The sequence below is a fragment of the Dromaius novaehollandiae genome, chromosome 23 (genome assembly GCF_036370855.1).
Source record: "Dromaius novaehollandiae isolate bDroNov1 chromosome 23, bDroNov1.hap1, whole genome shotgun sequence".
In the NCBI taxonomy this organism is placed as follows: Eukaryota; Metazoa; Chordata; class Aves; order Casuariiformes; family Dromaiidae; genus Dromaius; species Dromaius novaehollandiae.
Window position 1 is genome coordinate 8,047,908 of NC_088120.1, and position 22,093 is coordinate 8,070,000.

At 44.7% G+C, this 22,093-nt stretch overlaps 1 protein-coding gene across 7 annotated transcripts in view; it reads right to left on the minus strand.

Annotated features, from left to right (window-relative positions):
• Window positions 1–11,118: 11,118 nt before the first annotated feature.
• Window positions 11,119–22,093, minus strand: part of SRRM1 (serine and arginine repetitive matrix 1) — a 19,285-nt gene continuing 8,310 nt past the window's right edge. For 2 of the 7 annotated variants that reach the window (XM_026098141.2, XM_064525081.1), the window contains 12 exons: window positions 21,643–21,846; window positions 21,007–21,126; window positions 19,224–19,495; window positions 18,982–19,062; window positions 18,529–18,615; window positions 17,676–17,820; window positions 16,979–17,020; window positions 14,890–14,994; window positions 14,091–14,552; window positions 13,256–13,442; window positions 12,307–12,501; window positions 11,119–12,100 (listed from right to left, as the gene is read on the minus strand). In XM_026098141.2, coding sequence (XP_025953926.2) covers window positions 11,996–12,100; window positions 12,307–12,501; window positions 13,256–13,442; window positions 14,091–14,552; window positions 14,890–14,994; window positions 16,979–17,020; window positions 17,676–17,820; window positions 18,529–18,615; window positions 18,982–19,062; window positions 19,224–19,495; window positions 21,007–21,126; window positions 21,643–21,846 — 2,005 coding nt within the window. In that variant the 3' untranslated portion in view covers window positions 11,119–11,995. The remainder of the gene's footprint in view (window positions 12,101–12,306; window positions 12,502–13,255; window positions 13,443–14,090; window positions 14,553–14,889; window positions 14,995–16,978; window positions 17,021–17,675; window positions 17,821–18,528; window positions 18,616–18,981; window positions 19,063–19,223; window positions 19,496–21,006; window positions 21,127–21,642; window positions 21,847–22,093) is intronic. The other 5 variants (XM_064525079.1, XM_064525080.1, XM_026098143.2 and 2 more) reach the window with 5 other exon arrangements.

Below are 22,093 nucleotides of genomic sequence, written 5' to 3' on the forward strand. Positions count from 1 at the left end.
AGCATAATGAAAATGCTTAGAGAAAAGAGGTTGTTTATAGAAGTTTGGAAGGCAGAACTCATCACAGCAGCATCCGGGACCATCGAGTAGCAGCTGCAGCTGGAAGCGAGGTTCTGGCCCAACGGCAGGGTCAGTTAGAGCGGTTTACAGCAACGGTGGACGAAGCCCAGAGAAGAACCTGCTCACAGACACCTATTAAAAGAAAGGCAGGAACAACACTCCCTGGTTCAAAAGTACCAGCGTGCTCATCCCGGTGCTAATTCAGGTTCTTGGGCTCGTCTCCAGGCAGGGATGCTGCAGAAGTCCTTCCCTGGAGACTTGTTGAAGCAGAAGAAAAACAACCGCAGGCCAAGAAATCACATGTCCCGGCTGCTCTGCTGTGTTTGTCCCCTCTTCGGAGAGAAACCCCCCAAGCTCCAGTTTCCCCAGCCTCCCCTCCAGGCACAAAGCGCAATTTCTGCCTCTATCCATCATCTGCTGCCTGGGTTTGGAATATTTAGTTTTGCTGCTCTTGCTCATTTTACTACCCCTGTTTGTTTATGGAGCTCGTACGAGGGTGTTAGCCCGCCAGATTTCCAGGGAGTGTGGGGGAAATCAAACTTCTGCTCGTGTCAGATTGTTTGCAGTTCGCCGTAGCGCACAACCAGCTGTCCCTAGATAGCTCATTTTCATCCCGGGGCGAATGCCAAATTTTAGCATTAACTGCCGGCTCCCGGAGCGGGTCCCACCAGGCACCAAAGCGAACAGCTGAGGCCCGGCAGCGGGGTGCGGAACGGGATCCAGAGGTAATATCTGCCGCTGGTGGAAATACGGTGGGAACCGGCTCTCTGCTGCGGGGAGGCAGGCTGCGGCGCCGAGGCCGCATCCCGCATCTTTATGTGGGAAGCTGACTGCATCCCACAATTTCTGGGTCCCAACTTAACACCGCTGCGAGCACAGAGGTTACAGAACTACACGTTTCTAGGAAATTTGAATCGAGACCTTTTAGGGGCAGTCACTGCAGTTTAGAGTCATTTGTGTTTTCCACGCAATAGCGGGCTTGTTTCTGGTTACCGGCATATGGTCCTTACCCCGGGGAGCTGGACGGTAATTAATGCGTTTTGTGGTTAAACGTTGGAGTCGGCAGCTCGCGGCGCCCGAGGAGGGCGGCGGCAGACAAAGCCCGCTTTGTCCGCAGGTTTCCCCGCGCCGCGGCGGGTCCCCTGAATCAAGGCGCGGTGGGGGCAGGTTCGCAGGAAAGCCGACACAGGCCGAGTTTTCACCTCGCTCCCTTCAGCGCGGCTGAAGCACTGAGAAAGTCAACCCCTTTGGCATCTCCGCTCGTTTGGAGGTGATATGCAAGGAGGGGAAGAGGAAAATTGGCTCGAAGGCCCGTACAGAGCGGGTAATTGAATGCCTGCGTCTCCGCTTTCAGCGGGAGGCTGTTGCCATGGCCCTCGCCGCGTGTTTCTTACTGCCCTATTTGTAAAATCCAGATATCGGCCCATGCTGACAAGTCCGGGCCTTTGCTGTAGCCTTAGCATCCCCCGGCGGGAAACAGTCAAAGATTTCAACGTCAGCCCTTGTAGAAAGGGAGCCGTAAGGGACCGCGAGCGGGAGATCCACCCTGCCCTAAGCGGGAAGCCGAGGCCTCTGGCTGGGATCGCCTGCTGGGACACGTCCCTTCAGTTGTTCTAGTTTTAGAAGTTATTTGGAAAAAAAGACACTGTTTCTACTGCATGTCTAAAGAAAACCCGTCTTTCCCCACCCGTTCTCGCACGTACGGGATGCCTGAAAGGAAACAGGTTAAGGTCGTCGGCTGTTTCCTTGTAAACTGAGTCTCTGGGTGATCCGGAGAGCTGCAAAGATAAAGAAGTGATTTGGTTAAAAACACTGAACCAACGGCTTTTTCCAAGGTAAGGGAAAATATCGAGTTTGCCTGGCTTTGGTTGATCCAGGGGTTAAATCAGGCAGGCTACACTGGAGCACGGCAATGAGATGCTCCCTATGATTCCTCCCGGTTTTCCCTCTTACGCAGTGCAGAAGCCCCGGAGCCGCCGGCGGGTTGGGGACGCCCCTAATGAACTCTTTACATAATATCCGCGCAGCTCCCAGCTGGGTTCCAACACCACGGACCGCTTTTTGTCCAAAAGCTTAAATAGGAGAGCTAGCGTTTGATGTGCCTTTCTAATGCTCCGCCGGAGCCCCCGGGGCAGCTCCCGCGCAGCGAACGCGGGCGCCCGCCGCTCGTTCGGGGCCACTTGCCGTCATGCGGGACCGGCGGGGGGGGGGGGGGGTGGAACGACACGGCGGCCCCCTCCTGGCTTTCGGCTGATGGCAGCCGCGGAGGAGCGGTGCAATTAAAGTCGCGACACCGAGTCGCTGTGTTTTCTCTCCAGGATGCAAGCTGGCATTGGAGCCAGAAAAAACAAAAAAGCAAACAAAACCGTGAAACCCGCTGCCAAGTCATCTTCACCCCCCTGCTTGCTTGGTACAAAACCATGCAATTATTGCAGGCAGTGGATAATCTATCCCGATTTACTGCAAGATTGTCACCTTTAAAAATACAAACTGCTCCATGTGTTTTTCCTCAGAAAACGTACCACCGACGTCCTTTGCTCCACAGCAAAGCTTCAAAAGCAGGAGAAAGCCCTAATGGAGAGAAGGGGCCGCTTTCTCCTCGTGCCTCCAAGCCTGGTGAACCCCAATAAACGTGCAAATGTGTAAACTCGTCAGCATCTCGCTTTTCAAACGCGTCCTAGCTCCCGGGGCCGCCCACCTCTGCCCGTCGCAGCAGGCACCGTCCCTCCGGCCTCGCCCTCTCTGTCCTTGCAGGGGACCAACGTCCATCCTGGTCTTGCTCCACCTCAACGCGAGCCCAAACGCCCTCGCAGCTCTGCCGGCCTCGGCCGCGGATTCGCCCGCCCCGAGTTTGAGATGGGCCAAAGGGACCGGCCCGGCGGGCTCGGTGCTGGGCGGCAGCAGCCGGGCGGTGGGGCGACGGCCGGGGCAATAGGGTCTGTCCCAGATCCTCGTGCCCGAGGGAGGATTTTAGGATTTTCCACTGCCCCTCACAGCCCCGAACGTTTACCCGTTCCCAGTTGTCATTTTTAATGGTCTTTTTATTGCATGAGGAGCACGGGGCTCCCGGAGCCCGGCGAAGGGCTGCAAATCACCGCGAAAGCAGGGCACCCACATTGCATCAGCACCGGCAGCTCCAAAAGTCCCAATTTCTGCCGGGCAGGGTGGAACAGAGCCAAAAAACGTGCCCTGCGAAGCAGCACGCTGCCCGGCACCAGCTCCGCGAGGCATTCAGGACCTCGCTGTTCCCCGCCGCTCACGGCTCGCAGGGGCGAAGCTTGTCGCTGCGGTGGAGGTATCCGCGTTCCTCCGAGCGGTTCGTTGGGCAAAGTCCACATCTGCTGTTAATTACGTTTAGCAGAAGGCACAGAGCAAACACCCACCGGAAAGCCGACCTGCTCCGGACTCGCGGCCCGGCTGACTCAAGCGGCAACATGACAAATGTGCGTTTTATTTCCTCCCCTCTGAGTCACGGTGGCAGGAGCCAGGTTGCTTTGCAAAGGCCTCGAGAAAGAGAAGAAGAAACGTGGTCAGAACGAGAAGCCAAGAGCTCCCGGTTCTGCTCGGACTTGGAAATAATCTTTGCGATAACATTATTTGCATTGCAGCAGCACCTGCAACTCAATAAACACGCCGGCAGAAACTCCTCCACCTTCTCCAAACCTTGCGGGCGCAGCAGGGCCAAGGCGTGACGTGCCCGAAGCCCCGACGCGCCGCAGCAGCACGAGGGGCTGCACTCGAGCCTCCCCAGTCCCCGCTTAAAAGCTCCCGAAAGAGCCGGTGCTCGTCGCCGAGGAGCCGCGTCGGCCCCGCGACGGAGACACCGACGATCCCGCAGGCAGAACCGGCACGAGCCTTTCCCAAACCCTCCTCCCCGAGCGCCCGTGGTTTGCAGCACGCGCTCTACCTGCTCGGGCTGAAATTCTGGTGTTTCCGAACACCACGTATTCGCTTTTGCGATTTTAATGATCGCCTCTTCGGCCCAGGGGCTTTGCTGCGTGCCCATCACCGCCGGGCGCTCTTCAGGCCCCTGTTGAACCGTGATAAAGCCAAAAGCCGGGGCACAAAACGGGGCAGGCGGGTGAGGGTGCCCGCGAGCGCTCGTGCGCGGTTACAACGCGGAGCGCTTCTCCAACCCGTGCGTAATTAGATGCACAAGAGGGTTTTTCTGATGCAGTTTTCTCTTAATCGTTTAGCGCTTATTCGGCGCATGCAAATGAGCAATTAGCAGGGCAGCATCTGGGACATCGCTTACATTCAGGCGACGCACCGGCTGCTCGTTAATCCCGGAGCCGTGCGTTTCCAGACGACAAGCCCGGGAAGAGGAGTCGGAGCGGCAAGCGGAGGCCGCGTCCTTCAGGGGCCGCGAGAGCAGCTCCCGTCGTCCTCTGGAATAAATAATAGAAGGCTTCGTTCACATACTTGCCATAAATTAAAGATAAATAAATAAATACCGGCTCAGTTCTGTTTTGCCAATTGTGCACTTAATGTAATTCTCCTTCCCGGTCCCCCTGCGTCGATGCACGCGGCCTCGCAGGTTTTAACCGCCTGCAGAGGAGCCAAACCGTTTCTGTCTCATTAAAAAAACATCCTCGTGGTGACAAAGGTAATTTTGTTCGCACCAGTGGTCAAATCCACTCACCGAGCTGACACCCGGCTGCTGGGGAGGCCATGGGTTTTCCTCGGGAGATGAACCCCCTTCTGCAGAGGGGGAGCACGGGGGGATCGTCCATCAAAAAGCTCTAAATTTTTCACGGCAGCTCCGCTAACTCGTCACCCATCACCTTCCGAAGCAGAAAACCAGTTATTTTTAAAACCGGAATGAGGAATTACGAGCAGCCGTTGCCCCCAGCCAAGTGCCCTTCCCCAAGCTTCCCGAGTGCAGCCGCACGCCCGGAGAAGGACACGCATCGGCGCGGGAGCCAGCCCGGAGGAGGACCTGCCCCGGCCGGCGAGTGTCCGTGTGCCCGGCGGCACGAGCTCGAGCACCTTCCCATTCCCACGCTGGCACCGGCAACCCAAACTCCATCGATTCCAGCACGGCTACGGCAATTTGCACACGCCAAGGAGCTACCGACCAAATGCAAAGGTTTTGCAGAGCGATTGAGCGATCCACAACACATCCCGGGGACCTGGACAGCCCAGGAAGAGCAACACGGGAGGTGGGAGCATCTGCTGGAGGTTGCCCTCCGGCTCCCTGCAAGCACCTCCTCGACGCCCTGCTTTTACCACCTTCATGCAACAGCCGGGTCCGTCCCCAAGCCGGATCACGGCGCCCGCCGTATCCCCGGGGAATCGCGGCCGCGCGGCCCTGGCTCCTGCCGAGACGCTGCTCCGCTCTGCGCGACGCCCAGCTGGGCCGAGCTGCCCGGCCCCGGCGCCCCGCACAAAGGAGCCATTGACCGCACGGGCGTCGGGTGCCTGGGGCGGCCGCGTCCTGCCTCTGCGGCGGAGCGAGGACTCGGCCGGCCCCGGCACCCCGCTGCTGCTGGAGGCGTTACAGCGGGCGCCCCGGGCCGAGGGATGGACGTGGGGATTAAAAATGATGCAGGCCTGGCCAAGAGGCCGGTTCCCACATGGGAGCCCCGAAGGATGGATCCTGGCTGGGAAGCACAAGTCTGGAGGAGTACGATGATTATCTTGCGATTAAAACACCGTGTGCTAACAGCTCCTCCTCCTCCTCCCCTCCGCACCGGGTGCCCCTCAGCCGGGCGCCGGGCCTGGATCCCGAACACGGTGCCGGCAGCCTGCTCCCTGCAGCACCGCTTTCGGGATCATCCTAAACAATCTCAGCAGAAAACAAAAACAAGACGTTGCATGTGGCACCGGGCTGCTGCTGCCCTGAGTCACCGTGTCCTCTAATCCCAGCTTCACCAACCAAATTAGGAAGTCAAACGCCCGACTCACCTGCCCCAGGACTCACTCACGTCCCATCCTAAAATACGGCACTCCCAGCCGAGGAAGCCTTTCCAGCGCGTTTCCCCTCCTCGGCACGTTCCGGCTGCCTCTCCGCAACATCCATCTGCTACTCGAGCAGCCGCCTCGGAGCCACGCGAGGCACCAGCAAACCTTGCAGGGAGACTGTCACAGCTCATGTTTTTATATAAAAGAATGGGGGGAAAAAAGCTCCTCTCCAAGAGCACCGTTAGCTCTGTGCCAAGCTGGTGGTGGTATTTCACCCCTAAACAAGTTTTCAGCTCATCCCCAGACTGGTGAAATACTAGAAACCCCACTGGCAGATGAGAAGGGAAGATACCAAATGTAATTAACTGGCCCACTGGACCCCATGCCAGCGTTGGCATCGCGACTCCAAATGTAGAAGTCACCCTCGTGGATTAGACCGTCTCCATCTAATCTTCTGTCTCGTCTCCAGCGGCAGCCAGCCCCGGGGGCCTCCGGGAAAGGTGCAGGAAGCTCCCCAGAGCAGAAGTCCCGTGGTTTGGGCTCCGGCAGGAGGACGAGCGCTCCTGGTTTTATCCTGCTCGAGAAAGGATGGGTGGAACCAAACTTCAACATTTCTTATTAGCATGCCTGAATTAATTTCAATCCCTAACTTTAATCATGGTTTAACTTAGCAGACAGGAAGTATCTTTTTAAATAAATCAATTTTATCCTGTTTTGCATGTGTAGTTTCATTTTTTGCACGGAAGATAATTGGCATAAGGAAAATGAGAGCTGCAGAGAAGGCACACAGCCAGCCCAGAGCTGGACTGCAAATCTGGACTCCAGGCGACCATGTGCTAGAGGTACCAAAGAAAAAGGGGGAGCTAAGTTCCCCTCTTCAAAGTTGGAATGATGTTCCAACTAAAACAGAATAATACACTTCCAGGCTGGCCTACTAATTAGAAGAGAGAAACCCACTTTCCACTTTTTCGGAGAGGGTCAGGACTGCTACTCACAGGTGGCCAAATGAGAAAGCCTCAAGCAGCAGGTAACACTCTCCGTTAAAGATAAAGGCTGATGGATTCCCCAGACTGAATCCCTTCTTCTCCTGGGCACCCTCAGCTGCTAAATCCATCCAGCACATACACAAGGGTCTGAATTACATACAGAACGCTCTGCTTCCATTAGCTTCCTTCACCAACCCTGCGATAGGGCCCCAGCTTGTTCATGATAAATCTACAGTGAATAGATCAAGGAGCATCTCTCTGAACTAAACCAGATCATCTCCAGCTGCATATTGGCTGTCCTTCCATCTTAAGGTCAACAAAAACCATCACCCCACCAGTCCATCTTTCCAAGCTTTAATCCATGCACAGAATTCAGCAAATAAAGGACTTGCCCATACATTTGCATGCCGATTGCCTCCAAGCAACCAAGCAAGCAAAGATGAGTCATCAGAAGTGGACCATGAGTCAGCAGGAGTGGACCATGAGTTTTTCTAAATATGATCAACATAGCTCAGCTTCACTCTTACTAGAGGGGAATACTATTGAGCTGAGTCAGAACAAAACCTGAATCAGAAGTCAAACTTGGTTATTTAAACCAGAAATTGAAATAAAGTCGGTGTTACCTGTTAAAACAGTTTATGCATTATGTATTCAAAAGAATGTAATACAGGAGGAAAGAGAGGCAATGTTCCTGCTGTACTTTAAACAGCTGACAGCATGATTTCTGATACACAGAGTTCAGAAAAGAGCTGCTGTTATGGGACTTCATCTAACCTCCGCCCACTGCAGTAGGGAACAGCCCAATTCTTCTTGCTTCATGCTGTAGCAGAACGGAAACGAGCAGTCATAGCCTCTTCAAACTCATCCCAGAAAAGCTGCAGCAAGAACTCCAAAAGTCAAACAGTTGATTAAAGTCTGGAAATACACAACTACCTACACCACTGTCGTCAAATCTGAGCATATTTTTTTAAATACATACTTTCACTGTGGTTTATTACAATGACTGAGACCTGACCAAGAGGAGAAATTAAAACAACTCCATCAGAAAGTTCTGTAAATATGACAGGTTAAAAAAATGAATGTGTTAAAGAGGGAAACCAAAGTGCTATTCAGCAATGTGAAGAAAGGTGAAAAGGCACCTGGGAAGACAACACTAAGGAGTGGCAGTTCTCCCTTGCCTGCCCCAAAATCTCTACTACCATTTCAGACTCAGGGTTCACAAACAACATCAAGTATTATTGTCCATACTGTTAGTCCTTGCCGGATGCTTAACTGAAACTAAACAGTGGAAGATGTTTAAACACAATCCGACGTTTCATGAGGGCATGATCCTGTGCTGAAAGTGGTCACACGTGACAGCTGAACTGAAGAAGCCCAACTGAAATACAGTTCAGCCTTGCTGAACACTGTCCTTTCAATAGCACTTTTTACAACAAAACATGCATAAAAGCAGGTGTGATGTTTGAGGAATGAAGAATCAGAGTGCAAAGGCACACGATGTTTAAGCTGCTGCTCCAACTCAATGTCCCTTCCATCACAGCCTGTGCTAGCCTACTCCTCCAGGTCTGGGCCTCGGCTTGGAAGATTAATTAGTGTTGGACAACGTGGAGCTGAATAAGTATGAGCTTTAATGTGCAGAACTGTGCAGTTATGGCTCTGTGCACAGAACTCTGCCTTGGTGCAGTTATAGATCATTCAGATTACATCACCTTTCAGAGTAGACATTTTCCAAACCAATAATAGAACAGTCCTTGTCCTGAACATTAAGGCAATTAATTAGCTTCAGGCTATAAAACTGCAGTGGTGAAGCTCAGGAAGCTCGTCTGTACAAAATTCACTAGGCAAATTTCCAAAAAAAAAAAAAAAAAAAAAATCATACAAGTGGAAAAATTTAATGGTCCAACAGTGAGTTACTATAAACTTCAAACTATTGCGCACACACCTGCTATTGTCACAGCTGTTGACGTAACAAATACATCTTTCTTTACTACAAACTACTGATACTAAACTCCCAGTGACTCACTTCATCCTTACATTCACTCCTCCTGTGGACTCGTTTTCATCTTAATTACACAGTTCAATTCAACTTGATTCTTTTTGTGTGCAGTTAGATACAGTTGTTCCAGTAAGTCAACTATACAAACCCATTTATCTGTCATTTCAGGAAGGCAGCCTTGGTTAACAAGCAAACACACAGCACTAGCAGATTCGGAACAAACAGAACAAGCGAGATTCATGCACCATAGCTTCTGCCACGTTGTACAAGGCATTCTATGCGGTTACTTTCTGAGCTAGAGCCACATAACTGCAAATAAAAGGGTTGAGGAACAGAGATAAAAGGTTAACCAAGACGACTGAGCGGTGAACTGATCAGACATGTTTGGCTTTGGATGATCCGATCTCAGAATTAGGCGATCAAGAGAGGAATTCAATGATGTAAGTCAACAGTTCACCAGGACAAAATTCCACAGCGCAGACATGGACACTAAAGGCTATCATCCAAGCTGAGTGATTGTGTACTGAAAACCTATACAATCATATTCAAAGCAGAAAGAAATAGTGTAACAACTCAAGAGAAAGAGAGGAAAAGTACAAAAGGCAGAATTCAATGAATAACTGCTTGCTGCTATCCCTTGACTGCTATTTGGATGCAGTGTGAGATATAAGTAGGAAGATATTAAAATATTAAACTAAACCAGATATGGTGGAGGAATTCTTCTTGAAGAGCCTATTTAATTTTTCTTTTCAAACCTAAACATTTCTTTATTGATAGAAGCTACAAAAAGAAAAAAGAAAAAAGGTTGAGAGGTAGGACCCCAAACAATAGAAGCTCCAAAGAAAAAAGAAGTGTGGGGGGGCACCTAACAAAGTTTTGTGAAGTTCTGGCCTTCATAACCTGTCCAAAATCAACAGTAAAGTCCTTTTTCGAAATGCAGTGACAGATGTAGGAGATGAAAAATAGAAACAAGTAGAGATAAGCGGTCAGTGACTCCGGACTGAAAATGCTTAAAGCACTTCTACTACTCCAAAGATCAAGAGACACAGAGGTCACAAAAAAACAGATGAAAATAAGACTGAGACTGTAAAGGGCAAAGCATTAACTCCTTGTGCAGACTGCACGTGTATAGCCTTTTAAGACTGAGTTTCACAGACAATCATGTGCGGTGGCAAGGGACATCACAGGGAAAAAAAAAAATGAACAAGGCACTGAGATTAGCATAACATTTTGGTTAGGTTCTCCAGTTTCATAAGCACCAAATTCACTCAGATGTACTTTTAAAAATGTGTTTGTCCAGAAAGTTCTTGGAGTTTATTATACACATTTAATCACAGGTGATACTCAACATTTAAGTGTTGGTGAACTAAGATTACAAGCACTTTAGCATACAATGTATACTTAGGCTAAAAAACCAAAAGATTCAGCATAAAAGGAAGTGCAGAAGAAAGCAACTTTATAGATATCCCTTCCATCAAGTATCTACATAACACCTGTTTTATATTAAAACCCTACACGATGTCAAGTAAAAGGACTAATCAAATATCTACACTTAATTCTGAACATCACATCTACTTCAGATGCAGGACAAAAATTTTCAGAAGCACATTCCATTCTTCCTTCCTGAGGAGTCTTAGACTCTTCAGAAGTGACTTGATTTCAGAACCAGAACTTGAATTTTTGGAAAATTTGACAGCAACAATCCAGAAAGTTTCAAATATGACTGAAAAAGGCAGCGTGCCAACAGGATTCCTTAGGTGGGCGTTTAAACCAGTGTTCACATGAGCAAAGCTAGCTAAGTTGATGCAAACTTCCCATTTAATAGACATTTTAGCAGGACCTTGAAGCATTCTACTTGCTATGGCAAGCAATTTTAACAGGCAGTTTATTTTTATTTCTTTATTTAACTTCTCCATCCTAACAGCGTGCTGGCCAGGTAGATTGTTTTACTCTTGCTTTGCAAGAGCACCAATCCAGACAAAACAGGAACATCACTGAATTAACAAAGGGCTATTTCCGCTACCACTAGGACAGCTAAAAACAAAAGCCCCACTTTTTGAAAAGCCAGCATATTGGATCAAACAATTTTTCATGTCTGTGTATTTGATAACCCTGTACAAAAGAAAGCTGATTAGCAAATGTAAATGTTCATATAAAAATAGCCAACATCTCTTTAAATTTAGAAATTTATTTTGTTTAATCCACAAGCTTTATATAGCTTTAGTTAAAAAAACAAAAACAAAAAACAGTGAAAACATGACAATATCCAAAGTTCAGGTTCCTCAAACTTTCAAAGACCACATCTCTGAAAGTTGCTTATACCATTCAGAAGAACCGCAACGAGACAAGATTTATGAATGGGGCAACGACATCTCACAAACAAAATTTATGTAACTGAAGGAATTTTTCTGGGACTGCTGATCATGGAAACTGCCCTTTAAAAAAAGAACATAAAAATACAAATGAAATTCCAGTGTTCCAAATCAACATGTTACATCAATATAAACCCACAGTGTCCTGGTAAACAACATGCTTTCATTTATGTACCATTCTAAATTGCTATTCTTGATTCACTTTAATGGAGACTATGCAGGCAACAGTAGAAAGCATTAAAATATATGTACTTCCTTGGTAACTCTGCAGTGGTTTTACTCCTGGGCAAGCTTACAAACCACAAAGGTTAGTAGCATAATGTAAGTGGGTACAAAAGAAGTCAAATGAGACCCTGACAAATTATTCTAAAGGTTTTGGTGAATTTCAAAGAAACTAGGGAATTGATGGCCATGTTTAAAACCTTCAAAAGAATTTCCTACTGCTTCTAAAAAGTCTCACTCTAAATGAAATTATGTTGACTGTCAATGAAAGAATGTCACTAGTACACTGTGGACACCTTTTGTAATGTAAATCCATGCCCTTTGTACATGGTGAACCTCAACCTAGCAATTATTACAACAAATGTTATATTCTAAAGCTCAAACACATTTAGCAATTTGAAATTGAATTCTGAGTACAAACCAAATAAAATGTACATTATATCAAAGGTTTCAGCCTAAGATGGTGGTGACACTTGCGCCTTCCTCATTGACCTCAGTGCCTTCTCTCGCAGGTGTTTTTCTAGATCATCCAGGTTGTCTTCTGGTTCACTTTCTGTCTCCTTAAAACAAAGAGAAAGCAATTCTTCAAACACTGAAAGATAGGCCAGGCTGTAGCCCTCCAGTAAAATCACAGGACACTAAGCTACATTTCTGAGGTAAGACTTATTTAGAACATAAAGAGCACACACTGTGAACATTAACCTCCATCTATATTTTTATGCACTCTAAAGTAAGATGTAGGAAAAAACATACACCAAACCCCTACCTTTTTGGGTTCTGTCTCTGCTTCCTGGTCTTCCTGTGCTGAGGTGGTATCTGCTGCAGCTACAGCAGCAGCTGCTGCAGCCGCTGCAGCCTTCTCCTTCTTATGTTTTTTGTGTTTCTTGTGCTTCTTATCCTTTTTATGCTTCTTATCCTTCTTTTTCTTCTTCTTCTTCCCACCACCTTCTTGATCTGAATTCTGTAATGGAAGCAATTCAATAGATATTACACCTCATTCCTGAGACCGTAAGATTTTGTTAAAATAAGCTTGCAACCAAACTGGGGAATTTGGACTGACTGAGCAACATGAAAAGCTCAGTAAACTCAAGACAGTTTTCAGAATGGGCGAAAGTCACGTTCCCAATCAACTGGCAAAAGCAATCCTAGAAGAGGGATATTCTAATGCATCGCAGTGCAGCATCTCAGAACATAATACCATGCAAACCCGATATGCTGGTCACAGCAATGAAACACAAGCCTTTTCCTAGAAATGAACACTGCAGGTGGAGCTTAACTCCCCAGAACACTCCTCTGGTAAAGAATAGAAGTGCCCTTAGTCAACACATGCAAAGCATGGAAAAAGACACCAGATAATCTCTTCTTTTCCTATTAGGAATATCCTGATTTTAAAACCTTCTCACTTTGTAGACCATGGAACTCATTTTAAGTGAAGCACACTTGTTAAGTAATCCCAGAAACTTCATGAAATGGGAGAGTCTCTTCTCCCACAAGTTAGAATGTTTATATTATAGCACTTTTTCAGACTTGTAAATATTAAATTTGAAACATCCATATTGCAAAGTTTTAAAGATTTTTTTTAAAACTAAAAAACATCACTCCAAGAATTTTTGGGGGGCATGTGAATAAGCCTAGAGCTGTTCAGCAAACAAGTCTTGATAAAGTAACTTGCCATATAACCCGAAACAGCACTACTATTATTAGCAAACAAATACCCTTGCAGGTGATGGGCTCTGAGTTGGACTTTTAGCCTTTTTTGCAGGTGACCAGTTTGCAGAAGGTGAACGAGACCGAGTAGGAGATGGAGGTCCTTGATGTTTTTTGGGTGCTGGCTCAGGGGATCCTGAGGCAGATCTTGAAGACGACACCCGTCTCGCAGATCGTGGACTTGGCGTGGAAGCCCTTAAAAACAGAAAAGCCACGCTTAGATACTAGTGCTAGAGATTTAAGAGACAAAACAAGAAGTTAAAGAGTGACAAAAACCAAATATGCTTCTTTATAACTTGGCTAAGCTGCCACTTAACATGATTAGTTATTGTGTTGGTATGTTACAAAAGGCAACAGTGGATCAGTAATGCAAAAGGATATCGCAACTTGATAGCTTGTAAAAGGATAATACTATTGCTGTTCAGGAATGACTGCTTCCTCTCATCAGATGTGACTAATTTATAAGCACATTAAAACTGAGAGAATAGCACTGCTTTATCATCCAATGAAGAGAGTGTGCAAGACATTCAGCTACATTTGCTATTGTTTTCACCTGCCCGGTCCCAGTGCTTTTCTTAAAAGACCCCTTACTATATATAGCCTCTCTAAAGCTTCTCCCCAGGTTGCACTTTGTAAGACTGGAAGCACCTGCTTTGAAAAGCTTCAGAAAATGCATGTTAGAAGTTGGCTGTATGAAAGTGGGAGCTGAACAGAGCCACCAGTACTTAAGCAACATTGAGATATACAAGCACCACTTTCATTTGATCCCCTAACTATTCCACCTGTTACACCAAAAAACAAAACAAACAAGAAAACAAAAGAAACAAGATAGAGTTTTTTTACTTTGTCTTCTTAGGTTCTGGTGTCCTTGACACCCTCCTGATGGGTCTAGTGCTTGGAGATGGAGACTGTCTTCTCTGAGGTGAAGCTGAAGCTCCTCTTCGCAGCGGTGGTGGGCTTGCAGAGGTATGAGAAGGTCTAGGCCGAGGTGAAGGTGAATGCCTTTTGTTTTGTGGTGGTGAACGTGTTTCCCGATTAGACCTACTGGGAGGAGACCCCTTCCTGTGCTTGGAAGATACTGAAGGCGAACGCCTCTTAGCAGCTGGCGAGCTCCTCTGTTTTGACGGAGGTGAATGGGAGACTCTGCGTTTTGACTGTGGAGAAGGTGATGCCCTTCGTTTAGGTGGGGGAGGAGGAGAAGCCGTTCTTCTCTTAGGAGGTGGAGAAGGAGAATATCGTCTCTGTATCGGTGGAGAATATCTTCTTGGAGAGGGTGAGCGTCTGCGTGGGGGTGGTGATGGAGACCTAGAAAAGTAACAAAAGTTCAGATGTCGCAGACGTGAACTGCTTGCAAGTGCCTTGCAATTTGGCCAGAGAGGAAAAGAATTACAAGAGCGTTTCCCTAGAAATTCTTTAAAACCTTATCTGGTAGCAAACTTTTTGGAAAATAAGCTTATTGGGTGTACTATTTCGAGGCCACACACCTGCCACAGAAAATACAGAGGTCTCAATACCAAAACTACACTCCCCTCAAGTCGCAAATCAAGGAACAGGTCTCCTAAATTACAGCATTTATTTTTGAATGTAATGGAAGTCGACCAAACCAGAAGCAACTATTTTATGGCAAAATGCAATACAGCACCTTCGACGAGGTAATGAAGGTGACCGCCGCCGCCTTGGAGGAGGGGCAGGTGAAGGAGAGCGTCGTCGTCTGGCTGGTGGGGGCGATGGACTTCTCCTCCGCCTACTAAAGAGACATAGGAATCACTCAGTAAAGTTGTAATTGAGTCATGAAGGGTTTTTTTGGTTGTATTTTTTTCTCTTAATTCTTCTGTTTTCTCTATGCCAATTATTCTTGTTCATGCACTTCAAAATGAAATTCTATTAAAACTACTACTGGAAAAATTACATCCAAGTCTATCTCTAAAAAGCATGAGACAATTTTCAGAGCCCACTACACCAGAGTCGGAGACAATTTCTCAGTCTGCTTAACCTGATGGATTTGCAACCTGTAGACAAAGAGGAAGCCCCATTCTCTCCCCTACTTTTCTCACTGCTGCCACCTCCCTTGCACTGAATCCAGTGATCACCTACCGAGTCAGATGTGTTCACTGATCCAAAAGAAGACTAATCAAAAAAAAAAAAGTTGTCATCATGCAATAACATGACTGCTAGATCCAACGTAAGGGAGGGACTGGGAATGCCCAGCTGTGTCAGGGAGAGAAGTACTTTCAGCATCAGCCTCAAGTGGAATCAGATTAAGCATAGTGTGAAACTGTACCCTTGGAAACAGCTTTAGCTACAGATCTGAAATCTAAGATGACTTACCATTTCCTGAAATGCTGAGAAAAATCAGAGCTGATGCTAACTGCTGCTATTTGGATTCAAGTTATTCACAAAATGAGCGATTCTGCTCTCAGATAGGTTTACGGACTTCTGGGAGGGGAAGCTTTGATCAAACACGCTTTCATGGAGTTAGGGAGAGAGGGAAATAAGTACTTTGTAAAGAAAAACACCTTTTTAAGCAATTCAAATAATGATGTGGAAAAAGGACAAAATGAGAGTAATGAAAGAGTCAAAGTCAAGGCAGCACAGCTTGGTGGGAGGGGAAGCAGGCAACTCATCTAAATAACAAACTACCTAAGATTTAATTCCAAATACCCTGGCTGCTGTTTTCCAAGGCAGGGAGTTGCACTTCCCATAGGTAAGAGTTTACCCCAAAAGACAACATTCGTATACGATCTGAAAAAATACCAGACTTCAAATGTCGTGGTTGCCCTAATTAAACACTTCACAATAATGTTAAACATTTAGACAAGGATGAAGCGTTTAAGGCTTTATGCAGAAGGCAATAGGTGAATTTATTATTTTGTAAACAGCTCAAAGTATCTCCACATTCTAGTCTGCTTTGTAAGCAACTGCTTGGCAAGCAGCAAGATCCAGAATGATAATGGTCTACATTTTAAGATGCAGTCGCACTTCACATGAATCAGATTATGTATGCTGCAACGATATTCTATTCTAGCCAGGCCTCAATTACAGATTACTCACACAGGACATAACATCAGATTAATAAATTCATCATACACCCAGCTTCTTGCACTTTCCTATATCCTGGGCTCAGTACAGAGCACACAATGTCCCAAATAAGTGTTACAAATACTGCCTACATAACTAAGGGAAAAAAAAGTTTTTATTCAGTGCCCATGTCTGCTACTACTTCCAAACACCTAAAGGATGGAGGAACAAGACTTCCTGAAATTCCAATTATCTGTGTCAGAGTATCAAGATCTTCATCAACGGTTGCAGGTCTAGGGAAGGGTTTTAAGTCAGAACATCAAGGGCAACAAGAACAGAGTGGTGCTCACCTGTCTTTCAAATCTGTGTACATGGAATAAGAAAAACCCTGGAAGAATACAAATGCATTGTTGTTTTAAGGCAACAACAGGCAGCATGTTACTGGCCATTAAACACTTGAAGTAGAGATTAACAAGGGACATAGTGCAGGTGCTTCTGTTGTTGCTGGGTTGGTTTTTTTTGGGGGGTCAGTGAAGTGGCCCAAATCCAAGGCATTAAGAGAACAGTCTGAATTTCCCTCATCTTACTACTTTGAGTGTGCAAGTCCAAAGCAGAAAAGATAGCAAATACTTATCCACGACAAAAGAAACGAGAGCCTTTCTAAATGGTCTTCTACATACACATCCTAGTTAACATATTAATTTCTAACCAACCTTTTCATCACTGGTGATTGCCACCTCTTTTCCATCTGCATCCTGATAGCAGTGGAGGAAAAAACAAAATGTAAAAAAAATCCTATTTGCCGTATATTTGAGGCAAAAATGAACATGCTCAAATAAAGTTCAAAGTAATTCTCAACAAATGAGCATAACAATAATACAATATTGAAACAGACAAAAGGTCCATCTAGCCCAGCATCCCATTTATGGCAGCCAGTGCTTCGGAAAGAGTGTAAGAGGCAGAGCTGGTACAAAAAAAAACCCCTCTCAACAACAACAACAAAAAAACAAAGCCCCAAATCCCCGATTTATCCTAGCGGCTTCCAGAGGCCTACAATTTAAAGAGGATCATATGAACTTTCACACAAGTTTATTAGGAGTCTCTACTACGAACTAAGCATTACAGTCCGGAACACATGGAAATCCATGGCTTCACCAGAACTTGAAGGAAATCCTACCATGTCATTAAAGGGGAATGTTGCTATAACCAGCATCAAGATCCTCATTTTCATTTTTAAGACAAAGTTTGGACAAAAAGGATTATCTTTTTTGTTTGTGTAGTTCTGGGCTAACTGGACCAAACTTATTCTGTTGGGGATCTGCTGACAGTTGCACAGCACAAAAACAACATTAACTAAATTCAATTGTATAAAAAAATGCACCAGTTATGCACAGCTTAAGAAGAAATTACCGAGGGGAAGATTCCTTCTGTCGTTTTCGTGGAGAAGGTGATGGACTACGTGAATGCGAATGGCGTCGGCGCCTACCAACTTCCCCATTCTTCACATTGGATCTTTTAGGTCGTTCCTCTTCAGATGAAGATGATGAGCCAGAATCTATGTACAGAAGAATTAATCCCTGAAAAATTATTCTCATGGCACTGTTATGCAGTTACTGATACAGTTATACTGCTGTTCAAACTACTAACCTCCCCCGGTCCCACAAAAGAAAAAGCCTCTATTTAAAAGTAGTTCAAGCAATGTAAACATAACTAAAAATGTTTGTAGAAGTGAAGTGATAAGTAAATATTTACCTCCTAACTTCATCCACTAGAACTGGGCAGCAACTTAACTGTCCACATAAAATTTGACTAGACAAGGAATTTAAAAGGTAAACTGCAGTCACATACAGAAATGTTAAGTGGACAACAACTCAGGCCAAACCCAGATAAATTTACCGAGCTCAACCATACAAGAGTCCAAAATATGAGGAAATAACCTATGGCAACAGCAGATTAAGTACACCCCAGTACATAATTTTTTTACACGATGGTAAGGGTTTAAAAGTGCAACTTTTAAAGATGAAAGCCCATTAACAAAGACTTACTATAGCCTTTAAAAATTCTGCTTTCTCCCTCATCAAAGCAGTGTGAGCAATAATTAAGAATGACTTCTTCACGTAAGAGTGGTAAATCTGTAATTAATTTTACAATAGTGCTGTAGACTACACCAAAAATAATTTTAATCAAAACTTGAACTCCATCAGTGCAAGAAGTATCAAATGTTAAATACAATCCAGTTTTAGGAAATGTATGTTATCCATACCAGATGAAGACTGCTGATTTTGCCTTCTGTACTGACGCCTCTGTTGCACAGAGTCTGCTGCAGCCATTTTACCTCCTTTATCTTCTTCTGAAAAAGTACACGCACACAGAGTACTTAAAACTAAGGATACAAATTTACTTTATTCAGGCAGAAGTGAAGCAATATTTCAGTGGATCAAGCATACTTTCTTACATCTTAAGTTAACACTCAATTCAGATGATGTACTTTGGCTAAGTTTTTTTTCAAGAAAGCTTAAATGGAAACATTTGAGGCAATGTGAACAATTCTACTTCTAAAAATTCTTGCTTTCAATACCAGTTTGAAAATGGGGTTCATGAAGTATTTTACCACCTTTTATTGTCATGCATCTTTGATCAAACCCCCCCCCCCCCAAACACACAAAAAACCCAAAAACCACACACCCCAAAACCTGTGTTGAAAACAGAGCTGTACCTGATTCAGACAGTTCAGCTTTCCTTGGTTTTGGTGCTGGCGAAGGAGATTCTCTTTTTTCAGTACTCTTATGTTTGGTTGCTAAAAAAAAAGTCAAATCAGCTTTTTTGCAACTTAGCAGCAATTTCTTACATTCTTGCATGATTTTCTGCACATACAAACTGTAGAGACTATCTTTGAGGGGTAAAAAAAGATAGCACAAAATGATAAAGCTGCTGAAAGACAAATTTGTATTTGATTACCTGATGCTCTGCCAGGAGAAACAGAGCCACGACTTTTTCTCGCACGATTTGACTGCTGGGGTGTTGGAGACCTACGTGGTTTTGGAGGTGGACTTGCTGGTGGGGATGGTCTGTGCCTTCGCCTAGGAGGGCTTGCAGAAGGAGACAGTCTACGTGTTTTACGAGGAGGACTGGACACAGTTCTTTTAGGTGGTTTCTTTGGTGGTGATCGGGAACGTGAGGAGGAGGAGGAAGAGCTGCTGCCAGATAAAGATGCTGATGACCGTCTCCTCCTGCAAATCAAATAAAACATTAGATTCTGACTAGCCAGTTTAGGAAATGTTTGAGCATGAACACCAAGAACTGCACTCATTTGCAAGCACATCTATAGGGCCACATACAAGAGCACTTCCAAAACATGGTGGACAGCCTTCAACACTTGTTTTGTAGAAGAGGAGATTAACAATCTTTCACAGTTATTTTTTAGACAGTGAGCAACAAATTGTTAGTGTTACCTTTGCTTGCTTTCTGTCAATCTACAGACTATGACTAAGCTTTTTACCTGGCAGCAATTAGTTTTCTTTTGGCTCTAGCTTTTGGGTGGTTAAGAGAATTCTCCATTGTTAGCGCATGTGATTTTTAATGACCTCCAAAGAGGTCATTTAAGAGTTTAGTGTGCAAGAACACTAAAAAAAGTTTTTATGCCAGGAGGTAAAAAAAAAAAAAAAAAAAAGAAAAAAAAAGAAAAAAAAAGAAAAAAGAAAAAAATCAGACAACTTAACAACTCTGAATGAATCTATCCATTTTTATATGTTTTCGTTTTAGATTTTCATTTTTACTTCATAATTTTTAAAAGGTAGGGCCTCTAGAATTCTGCGGCAAAATTTGTGGCAAGTTCTGTTGCAATTGTGTACCTGCAGAATCCACCTTTGGCTGCAGAATTCCTGAGAACCTGGAAAAAAGAAACCCTACCTTGAGTGAGATAAACATTTGCTGAAAGGGAGTTCTTGTACATCTTGCAACATACATGTTTGATACTTTTTTTCACAGTTTTCCCAATAACTGTGTTAAATGAACATCTTTATAAACTCAAAAAATAGTCATCTTGCTATAAAAAAAAGCTTCAACAAAGGAAGCACCACTTTATTCTCTTCCTATTACAACTAATGTCCATTTTGACATTGCCGTCAGTATATAATTTGCTATTCAATGCAATAACTCAGAGCTTTGCTACTAGAACAACTGCTTAAGCCAGCAAAAGTGTAACCTCAACACCAGACAGCAGACTTGACAACAGTTTAAACAATTATCTTTTATTAAAAGATCATAAGAAATAAATTTTAAGTCAAAATGATAATCTCCTTTAACTATACATGATGGAACACTAAGTCTTAACTTAAAATTCCCAACAAGTAAAATCCAGAGTAATTTACACTCATTTTTTCCTCTGCATGGAACAAAACAACGCTGAAAACTTAAGCAAAAAACAGCATGTCAATCTATGCTGGGAGCTATCCAGGGGCATTTGAGTTACAGCTCTGAAACTGCCACTTTTCAAAAAGGAAGATCAAATTCTCATGACTATTTCAATTCAAAAGACTGTTTCACAGCTACTAGAATGGTTCCCCCTATACTCTTTTGAAATATGATATTGCAATTTTACACCACTCAACTCATACATAACTGATGGTATTGAGACTAAGATGAACAAGGTAATTTTCGTGACATTCATTCCTCACAACTACTGTTCTCTTCAATTTTCAAATTTTAAGTTTTCCAAATGTATAAAAAAAAGGAGTCTTACCGCCTCACAGGGGATCTGCTTCTTCTGTGTCTGGGCGGAGGAGGCATTCGCCTCGGAGGACTCCTCCTCCTCGGAGATGGTCGTCGTCTTGGGCTTGGTCGCCTTCTAGGGGAGTAAGACCTGTCACAATCAGAAATTCAAATGAAAAGCAACTATCTAATTTTCCACAGATTTGAGGTAATTTATCCTCAGGGAATTGAGTTTAAAGTTGCTTTGCTCCAAGTGCATTGCCTTAAAGTAGCATTCAGATTGCAGTGCAATGTGCTATGTTTAGCCACAATCAAGAGGGTTTAAGTCTACCAAACTAAAACCTTTCTACTAGGTAGTAAAATATTAAACAAACAAAAAACCTTACAGCATCCAGCATCTTCAGCATCAAATCTATCACCTAAAGGAAACTATGTAATTCCCACTATCTAATAACTTCCCCAGCCAGTGTTAGTCACAGTGAGCATTTTCTCATGAATAGGAAGAAAACATGCTTATTCATTGAATGTCCCCTTCTCATTTGACCTACAACATCCACAATCATCTAAAAATTTCACTAACTTAACTGAAAACATTACATTAAATGGCTACTTCAAAAGAAAACATTCAGGTCTCAATCTTCACGATCAGGAAAAACTAAAATCCCACCTTGACCGTGATCTATGACGCCTTCTTGGTCTAGAATGAGATGGGGAACGTGACCGAGATCTTGACCTTGATTTGGACCGAGTTGGGGATCTTTGACGGGTCTTCTCTTTCTCCTTCTCTCTCTCCTTTTTTGAATTACGTTCCGGTGAAGTTTCCTTAGTCTCTGGTACAGGAGGTTCAGGTTTGGGAACTTTGGGGATATCACTGTTAAAAATAAAAACTTATAAGCACATACAAACTGCAGCTATCGGAGTAACATTTTAGAAGTTGACAAGGTATTTTCAACAGTGAACGTTCTCTTGCCCATCCTCTGACAAGATCTTAGGCATTCCAAGTTCCAAAACTATGAAAACAATTGGAACATGATACAATGATTCAAAGAAAAGGAAAAGAGTAATTTTCAGGTTACGTGTTAGCTTACAAGGAAACAAACTGACATTGTCAGAAGCAG